This window comes from Ctenocephalides felis, unplaced genomic scaffold (assembly GCF_003426905.1).
Source record: "Ctenocephalides felis isolate EL2017-DRISC unplaced genomic scaffold, ASM342690v1 CF-g0.4_SCAFFOLD_00845, whole genome shotgun sequence".
NCBI lineage: Eukaryota > Metazoa > Arthropoda > Insecta > Siphonaptera > Pulicidae > Ctenocephalides > Ctenocephalides felis.
Window position 1 is genome coordinate 59462604 of NW_020536999.1, and position 10691 is coordinate 59473294.

Consider the following 10691-nt stretch of genomic DNA (forward strand, 5'->3'; position numbering starts at 1 on the left):
AAACTTACACAAAATGAGTACAGATTATTAAAATCTCTATAAAATAACTGATAATTTGATTTGCGTTATTACATATGTCCAATAAACATTTTTGACCGCCAAATGACATTTTTTTAACTTATTTTTGCGAATTCATACCGCTGGACCTGCTTTTATCTAGTTCAAAAATTTATTCATCCAGTCAATACAAGTAAAATGTTTTTCCATTTATTGATATCGGACGCTCTGTTCTCTTAAAAACTGAGTTACCGTTTTTGGCACTTTTTGTCTCGTATCTACGGAACGGCTAGGCCTGCCTTTGCAAAAAACTATTCAGCACGTCTTCTTATTAATACGAAACCAATTTGAATTATTCAAATCGGTAGATCGGTGTTCCCGAAATCGTTGACGAAAATTTGTATCGGAACACACACACATCAATTTTTTCTAAGGTATGCCAAATTGTTCAAAAACCTTTGAAACGTAAAGATATATAAAAATTTTCATTTTCGATTTTTTTTGCCCTACGGGAAGTTAAAAAGTATATGTATAAAGTTGTGCGTTGATTTTTGTTTTGTTTCAGACTGGGTCTTTTTTCTGGGTAAGTCGAACTCAGTACCGCCTGCATAAAAATATAATACCAACTAAAATTTTTACCAACTTATACCAACACATACATCAATTTTTTTTAAGATATGCCAACAGTTGTAAATCGAGCTATAGTTATAATAGTTTCGGCGAAGACACGCCAGCCTGTTTCTTCGCAATAAAATGAAATAAAACTAGTTGTGTATGGCATCGTGCCTTAGGGCAAATTGCTGGAACTTCCCGTACCGTAACGAAATGTTCGAGGAATATTAAATGTTTTCATATAGATTATTATAAATACTCTAACATTGCCTGATATTTATAAGAGTTATATAAACTGAATAGCAAAGTTGAAATTATTTGTTTAAAGAATATTACAACTTTAGTCATATTTAAAATTAAAATCTTAAATATTTTCGATATACAAAAAAAAAATTTTTAATTCAATTTTTTTTCCAAAAGCAATTACTTTGTTAAAACAAGCAGAAAGTTTTTTGAATCATTCAAGTCAAACGTTTAGTTCTCCGAAAAATTGCCATTTTTTTAACATTTTGCTCTGTATCTTTGAAATGGCTAGACCTGCCTTTGTCAAAAACTAATCATGTCTTCTTCCAATCATTACAAATTGAATGTTTTTTAGATCATTCAAATCGTATACTCCGTACTCTCATAAACTTGATTTGCATTTTCTGAACTTTTTGCTTTGTATCTTTGTAACGGCTGAACCTGCCTTTGCCAAAAACTCTTCAGCACATTTCCCTATCAATAGGAATCGAATGTTTTTTGAACTATTCAAATCGGTTGATCCGTGTGCCTGAAAACGTGGACGAAAAAATATATTCATACATACATACATACACACACATCCATTTTTTTTGAGGTATGCCAAAATGTTCAGAAACCTTCAAAACGTGAAGAAATGTAAAACATTCAATTTCGATTTTTGGACGATTACAATAACTTACCCGACGGAAAGTTAACAAAACTTAACTTGACCATAAAGTTTATAGTCTGAAGGAATATCTGAAATATAATGGTCGAAAAAAGTGTGGATTAATTATAAATATTTATTAAAGTTAGGAGAAATGGTTGCGCCTTTAAGACATATACAAGCACGTGTTTTTTGCACTATAATTACAAGAATTACAGATATTATGATTTTATCTGAAAGATATTAATTGGAACCTGCATTTATTAATATTTAATAAAAACGAAAACTCTATTTCTAAATAAACAATAAATTTTATATAAATAGATAAATCTCGATAATTCTTGATTAAGTCGACTATTTACATGTATCACGAAAAAGTAAATGCAACTTGCCTTTAAAGCAAAATGATACCTACACCTAGTCAAATACTTACCAAAAAAATATTTTTTTAAAATCCTTACTAAAACATAATAAAATACAAAAATACATTTCCAGTATTTCAGAAGTGATCATCAGCTGTTTTTCTATTTCGCATCATTATGATTCTAGAGTTGGTGTCACTGTTTATTTGACATTTCTCTTTGTGTCTATCTTCGCGTTGCAAAGCATTCGCAAACAAACTTTAACCAATTCATTCTCATAGCCAAAACTGAAGTATACTTTTTATTTACAAAATTCTTTATAATGGGCGACCGATACAATATCCACAGTCAGCTGGAACATTTGCAGAGTAAATACATAGGAACAGGCCATGCGGACACTAGCAAATATGAATGGTTAACAAATCAACACAGAGACTCCTGCGCCAGTTATTTAGGACATCAAGACTTGCTTAATTATTTTGCTATTGCCGAAAATGAATCTAAGGCTAGAATAAAGTTCAACTTGATGGAAAAGATGCTACAGCCTTGTGGACCTCCACCTGAAAAACCAGATGAATAGACATAAATTTGGTTCATGGATCTACTTTGTAAAACTATTTTATATCAAACAAATATATAGGTAATAAGGAAATATAAGTCTTTCATTCATTCAGATGAAAAAAAAAAAACTTAGGAATTATATACAAAAATTATATTTAAGCTTGTCGTGTAACATTAGTTTATTTAGATAAATGCAGCATTTAACTCATTGGATTTGATTAGTAGATTGGTCTATTAACAAGATTCAGAGAACAAATTGAAAGTATAAAGAAAAATTTACATAGGGTTTGCAAAATTTTTAGGGTATTCTTTTACATTTGAAACATGTGTAAAAGCAACACCTAGGTTTTTATGTACCATAATACGCATATGTGAATTCCAAGGATTTACATGTATCTATTGGGTTGTCCAGAAAGTAATTTAGTTTCTTATAGTCTTTTCTTAAAATAAACAAATACTTGATTAAATTATATATTTCCCATTTTGGTCAAGCATCTTTTGTCATATTCCTGGTAGTAATACAATTCTGTGGTTTAATCATTATTTGCATAAAACTGATCATGTTGCTTTTTACCTTATTATTTAAAGTGTAGATTTTGCAGAACAGGTAATAATAATTCAATGATGCCAATTCTGTAGAACATGGTGGTTGCAGCATTGTGTCCGGGGTTCAAGTTGAAAAACCTTTTCGTAATTCATCAAACTTATGTGAGCTCATGCTTTATCTTGATGCAATACACCTTGCCTATTTATTACTTCTGGCCTTTTTTGTTGAAATGCATTATTTAGTTTATGCAGCAGATGACAATAGGCATCCGAATTAATTATTATGAAATCTGAAAAAAGATGAAAACCAAACAATTTATTTAAAATCTCACCAAACATATAGCATCACCTTTTTCTGAATAGAATATCGGCTTTGAAACTGTTTTCATAAGGTTCTTCTATTAACCTTATTTCATAAGCAGTTGCCTATGATGTGTTATAAACAAACTATTTATCGTTCCTAATGATAATTTGCTTCAAAATTTCATTTTTATGATGTTTCACAAGCAAATTGCAGACTTCAATACAAGGACACAGGGGTCTCTCTATGAAAAACTGGAAAACTTCTGCATTGTGTTTAGAGAAAAATTCCATATCTTTCAAGTTGTCATGAACTGATGAATTTAATAAATTTAAACTCAATATGATCTCATGTTTTTTGCTGGTCTGCATAAACTAATACCTTGCTCAGAACTTTATAATCTTCCTGAACATGGTATATCTTTGATATCAACATTTCTGGATCAAAATTTAATAAACTAGTTCTTACACTGTCTAACTTCAACATCATTTTTACCTTTTCTGTGGTAAAACAATAAAATATATCAAAAAATGCTGCTCAGTATTTCCATATTTAAAGCAACACCATCTAAAAACTACTGTAAATAATTGATTATAATCACACACAAATCTTAACATGTAAGCTTTCAAATCATGTAATAATTATAGGATTAAATCCTATAAAAATACAAATGAATTCTATGCTGTAAGAAAAATAGCATTACTTTCTGCACAGCCTCATAAATATAGTTATTCAGATATTATAACTCAATCATAAATTGAGATTAAATTTACAAGTATGTTATATTGCATTAAAACACTAATATTAAGCTAAATTTTTGTGTGCAATCTTTACTTAATAAGGTTAATATGCTTCACTTTACTAGTGTTCCCTTCATATACAAAATGAAGTATACTCTTTAAAATATACTCAATGTATTCAACTATTGAGCAAACCAATAAATTCCATAGATAATTAATATGTAGTATCAAAATTTGATAAAGATTTTTTTTGACAATTACTCAATAAAATGCATATGAGAAAACCGATAAGTAATAGTTTAATTTGTACTTTCAAAAATATATATTCGTGAAAAATATTAATTTAATATAAATTACAATTACTACTTCACTTCCAGTTTAGCTTTATCTTCTAATAATTTTGTCACTTCTTTAACTAAACTTTGCTGAACTATTGGCACTATCGTCTTGTTTACTTCAACCAGAGTATCTGTGGCTTTTCCTAATGTTTCAAATTCTAGACAACCGTTATGATACAATTCTGATACTTGCTGCATTGCTGGAAGCATAGCCAGAACTATTACACCGTGCTCTGTATTTTCTTCGGATTTTTCTTTTATTGTTGCGCTGCATATGTTTTCTTCCCAATCTGAAATATAGACACATATATTTGTAACTTTTTTAATAAGTAATAGCGTTTCAACATAAAATATATTTAAGGATATTGAATAAATATTTCATACACTTTTCAGCCTATTAGTGTATGGTTTCACTGATTGTGAAATATATACCATGAGTAGTAATTATATTGAAAAATTCGTATTATTGTCAAAAAACTATCATTATTATCTGATAAATATTATTTAAAATAATAAACTGTCTACATGGTTTGTACAAAACATGCAGAGGTAAAATTGCAACATTTTTTTAATTTTTTAAAAAAAATTTATGACATTTTTCAGTGATCTTCTCTGGTAAAACTTCTCTTTAAATGAGCTGTATTAATAATAATAATGATAATAAATAAGAGTTTAATTATTTCATTGCATTAACAAAAGTAGGGACTATGATAGTAGTAAATATCTCATTATTTAATGTTTAAATCATTAATAACATATTATATCAAAATATCAATATTATTTCATTTAAAAGCTAATAACTGATTGAGCAATATATGAAATGATTAAACATTGAATGTTTTTAAACAAAATAGAAGCTATTATTAAAGAATTAGTACAATTTCTCAGAATTTCTCATATCAAAGATTACAAACATTATATTTAAATGTTATAAAATCTTCCAAAAAAAAGTTAACATTACTCTCTTTAAAATTGCACAAATGAATTAAGTAATAATAGTAGTAGTAATAATCGATTAGTAATCTATTGTGAATTACATTTTACATTATAAAGGATATTTATTAAAATATGCAACTAACAATAGGCTAAAATAATATTTATTATTATTGTTTATGACTTGCATATGAGCGAATAAATAAATAATTTATTAAATACAAATTCAATTTAATTTAAGAACTTATTTTTATAAGACTATAAGCACAATATTTTTCCAATTATTAATATTATGCAATTTATTTTTCAATGAAATTAATTATAAAATTAGAAATTTAGTTTGAAAATATTGCAATTATTACATAAAAACTTTTCAAGATTACCTATTAGATAAAAAAATATATAAATTGTATTAATTATTAAATACAATTTTTTTTTTACAATTAATTTAATTGAAGGGTCTATAATGTATAGCATTTAACTTCATCATTTTCAAACTAATGGCTTAGAAAAATTTTGAAGCTATTTGGTAATTATAAGTATTGTACAACTTTGTTAGACTTTTCAATTTATTTTTTGTATATAAATTAGGTTTAAGGTATTATTGTGACTTAAGATAATGATGTATTTCTAGGCCATTAGGCTGAAATGAATAAATATAATAATAAATTGTACAACTTTGTACAAAATATTTTCTAAGTTTACCTGTTGGATCAACAACTATTGTATTCCCAGATACCCCGACAGTTGCTGCAGTAACTAAATCATACATAGGAACACCTGCATCGGCTAAGGCCAAGCCCGCACAAGTTATTGCTGCTGAAAGACATGATCCTGCATTTTCTAATACTAATACAAAAACATCAACCTAGAAATAATAAATAAATTGTAGTTATAATAAGACAAGAAAAATATACATTTTGACAAATAATTGATTTTATTGAAATAATAAAGCATTGATGGCTACGAGTTATTTACTTTTCTCTCAAATTTAGATGATATATAAAGTATGACCAGTATTTTTGAAAAATATAAGTCTTTAGAATAATTGTAGCAAATGGTCTACAAATTTTACAGTTTCAGATGTTGAGTGAGACTAAAAATAGACATTTAAAAATAAAAATATATCAATTTCTTAAAATCGAATAATACAGCAAGAAATAAAAGTAGACTCACATTGAGAGCAACAAATAAATGAAACAAACAGTGCTCTTAATTTGTTTAAAAACATTCAATGCTTAATCATTTCATATATTGCTCAATCATTTATTAGCTCTTAGTTATATCTTACTCATTTTATATGAGATATTATTTTTATATTGATATATTTAATAGAACACAAAATAAATAATAATTATTAACAAGTTAACTGTGATTGGCAAATATATTTGTCATGAACAAGAGTAAGTATAAATCATTGACCATTGGCTATTATTTAAATTGCAACTTTTAAAAATAAAAAGAAGAACAATAAAATTCTCAAATTTCATGATATTTAGAATATTTGCCTGTACATAATAAATGCAATGCCTGTATATAATAAATAGTTAAGATTTACATTTTACCTCAAAAACAACATTACATTTTGATTCTGATACAAAACTGTACAAATAGTTCTATGAGAGTAGTTAAATTAATTATAGGTAATATTATTATTATATAATTAACTATAGGTAATATTATAATTACCTGAAAATTGGGGAATTCATGCAAGCAAACTGCAGGTTGAAGAGCTCTGCAAAGAGCAGAAGATAACGCTTTCTCTTCTGCATCCGGCATAAGTTGTCTTCTTCGAATACAAGAGAATGATCCATATTTGAACTCACAATATAACTGCCCTCGTACACTATACAAAAAGGTAGAATTAGATCATTCTTATTAATTCATAATAATAAAATATTCCTGTTAATAAAATATTTTTTGAACAATTTTAATGCAATAGTTGAGAATTATTATAAATCAATATAACTTCACAACTATTGTAAAACTATTATTATGTATTATCAATATCTTTACATTTACCTAAATTCATTCTTTCGTGGTATTTCTCTTGGATCAAATACTGATGCTATAACTTTAGTATCGCCGACCTCGATATATCCTGAACCTTTAGCTTTATTCACTATTCCAGCTCTAAGGTCTGTAATAATTCAAATATAATTTATAATCATATTAAATATACATGTTATGCAAAGTATTATATGTATTTTATGTACATAGAGCTGCTAAAAATTAACACTCAAAGTATTAACATACACATAACATATTCAATGTAATTTGTGCAAGAAGATAAATATATATTAGGTCATAAGAAATTCTAATTTAGTATGTGATTATGGCAATATTTAAAAATGGAATTGTATAAGAATCGGTGAATGTAAATATAAATATAGATATAAATACTTACAAACAATTATTAAGACATAAATACACTACATTATTACATAGTTGTAAATCCATGCTATCAGTAATTAGAACATTTAAGACTATATTTTGTTTTGTTTTGTTTTGATTTTTTTTTGGATTTGTTTTGGTTGATAACAAAATTTTTCAATACCAAATTTACATATATAAATAAATAATGGGTGGCTCTAGGCCAGGTGCATGAGCTGAGTATAACTCCAACTCAATACAGGAAAAAATAGTGTGATTAGTGGCCTATTTTCAATTGAAAATTATTTCGTAGTAGTTTGAAAATATGAGCTTTTAAGTGCAATGGTAAAACTGTGGCAATTTTTTGGTTATTGTGGTTAATTTCTATTATTTTTCCGTAACCATAAATAAAATTTCTAGAACCAGTCAAAAATAATGACACAATTACACCATATTTACAAGAATTAAGACTTTGTGTTAAACTATGAATATAAAATTTTCAAAATAATTCGAGTTTTAAAAAGATGTACTAAAGTGTGTTTGATTGGAAGTTCAATGAAAATTTAATCATATTTACTCAGGATTGCTAAATGGTAAAATCCTTGATAATTTCTTAATAAAAAAAAGTATTTTTATGAACATCTTTTCCATATACTATAAACTATTAAAACTCGAATGTGTTAAACGCAAAATATAATAAGTTTTACTAAGTAATGTTTTATTGTACACATTTTTTTATAGCTTGTATATTTTATTGTAAAACTTTTAAATTTTTAAGCTAAATAGGTAACACTACCTTTAATTTTGATTTAATTTAAATACTTTAAAAATCACAGAAAAATCAATATTTTTAAAATAGCCTATTTATTTCTCTAGCTTTTTAACTTTTATCATTCAATTTTTAGAATATACAAGAAGCGTTGATTTCAAGATCCAATTTTACAACAGCTACAATGCATTCTATGTGACTTTTGTGCCTTCATTTTTGAATAAATTTATATTTTGTTACTTATTAAGCTAAATAACTTCCTCTAACATTATAATTTTATTGCCTTTCCTTCTACTAAAGAAAATTTACCAAAAAATATGATGACAACAATGATGTTGATGTTGGCCCTTAAGCCTCCATTGGACGATCTAATACGTACAGGTTTGTGCCTCAAGCATTCTGAGTGCATGTACAAATATGTCTATTTTGCTATATTATAAAAATAATATTGATCATACATATTTTGTTTTATTATCTTCCCGATGAAGAAGTTTATGTTTTCATCAAAAAATCCGATTGGCTAATTTTATGTTTTCTCGACGTTTCAAGCCATTCTGAATCGAATGAGATCAAATTTGGAAAAAGTATGTATGTGTGTGTGTGTATGTGAACAGATTTTTATTTTTAACTAACTGTTAAAAAAAAATTTAGGCCGATTTTTATGGAACTTTTTTTGGCGATATATATCATGGTCTTATAGAACTGAACTGAATTATTACGGCCTTACGACAAGTAGTTTAATTTAAAAAATTCATCGAAGTTTGAGAAAATGAGTAGTTTTTTTGAGGTTTGTTAAAAATAAAATTAGATGATTTAGTTGGTATAACGATAGTGTACTTGGTCTTGAACATAGTAAACTATTAAAGTCCTACGGAAACTGGTTCAATTATAATTATTAATTAATTAAAATTATTGATTTTTGAAAATTTGCTTTTAGAAAATACTCCGAGTTAACATATTCGTTCGTTCGTTTGCAATGATGTGTAATAAATCCACTCGATATACTTATAATCACTCATAAATTAATTTATTTTTTATTGATTAAGTCGATTATTTGCACATATCGGGAAGTTCATGTAACTTGCCTCAAGGCTAAATACCAAACCAACTAGTTTGTTCTTGTTTTAATACAAACAAATAATTTGCCAAAACCTATTCGATTTAGTTGAATTTGTTCTCAAACATTTTTTGATCAGCCTATACTGGCATTTCACAATTGTTATTTACAGAGTGCCCTACACACAGTTTTCTTTTAGATAATATAAATTTAATCAAGACATTGTCTAACTATTAAAAAATTCAGGTTATCTAGAGTTATAATAAGTTAACTAGTAAAATTAAGCAAAAGCTTATGTCAAATTTTATTGCAATATTCAAAATAGTAATTAGCTATAGGTTTAATGAACTAATACATGTTATAATAATATACTCACAAACTTTCCTGTGTTTATCAGGCGTTCTTCCGTCTTTCCTCAATTTTTGTAGGTTAAGTATATCATAAAGGTTTTCATGATTTGATTTAATATTGGACTTTGAATATATTATATAAGGTGTAGAAACTTCGGGGCCATTAATTCTTTTGTGATCAACAGGCATCGCTAATAACTATATTAATTAATATTTATAAAATAATTATTTTAATTTATTTTTGAACAACTCAAACAACTTTATTTTGACATGCTTCTTTTTGACAACATGCGAGAGCCATCTAGTATTGATAACCTAGACTACAAGAAATTGCCGCCAGATTTAAAAATGTAATTATTAAACAAATACTGAAATTTCTTACAGGAAAACCTTTACATTGCTTGCCTGGGATTTTGATGAAATTTGGCATAATGATAGATTGGGTGTCCAAAGTGACCCCCGTGATTTATTACATACGTATACTCTTCTTTTACCTATCATTAGACAATTATAAAAATAGTGCTTTATACTTAGAAGTAGAGCTAGTTAGATTGATGAGTACAGAGCACTATTTTAAGAGGCTTTTCATAGGCCTTCAATATTTTACAAAGGTCAGTTATTAGTACTTTATAAAATACTAACCTTTTTCATCTCTTTATTTGAGCATATATAGATCTTAGACTAAAAACATAGTATTTTTTAGTACTTGTGATCTATAGAAATATTAGTACAGCACAAGGTACCATTTTCATACACTTTTCATTTATATATTTTATGGAGGTCAGTTATCATATTAAGTACTTTATGTTCTAGCCTTTTTGTCTCATTTTAATATGGAACGAATACTTTTAACTAATGTAAGT

The 10691-nt window shown here is 26.8% G+C and overlaps 2 protein-coding genes across 2 annotated transcripts; one reads left to right on the forward strand and one right to left on the reverse strand.

Moving 5' to 3' along the window:
• Positions 1-2104: 2104 nt before the first annotated feature.
• Positions 2105-2517, forward strand: LOC113363428 (splicing factor 3B subunit 5). Its single transcript, XM_026605933.1, has one exon. It carries the CDS (start codon positions 2183-2185, stop codon positions 2438-2440), a length of 258 nt encoding a protein of 85 aa, XP_026461718.1. The 5' UTR covers positions 2105-2182; the 3' UTR covers positions 2441-2517.
• Positions 2518-4370: 1853 nt separating this feature from the next.
• Positions 4371-10045, reverse strand: LOC113386674 (exosome complex component MTR3-like). The gene is made up of 5 exons (XM_026624442.1): positions 9855-10045; positions 7302-7419; positions 6969-7125; positions 5985-6147; positions 4371-4636 (listed from the first exon to the last, which is right to left on the reverse strand). The coding sequence occupies exons 1-5, from the start codon at positions 10015-10017 to the stop codon at positions 4371-4373; spliced, it is 867 nt and encodes a 288-aa protein (XP_026480227.1). The 5' UTR covers positions 10018-10045.
• Between the last annotated feature and the right edge of the window lie 646 nt (positions 10046-10691).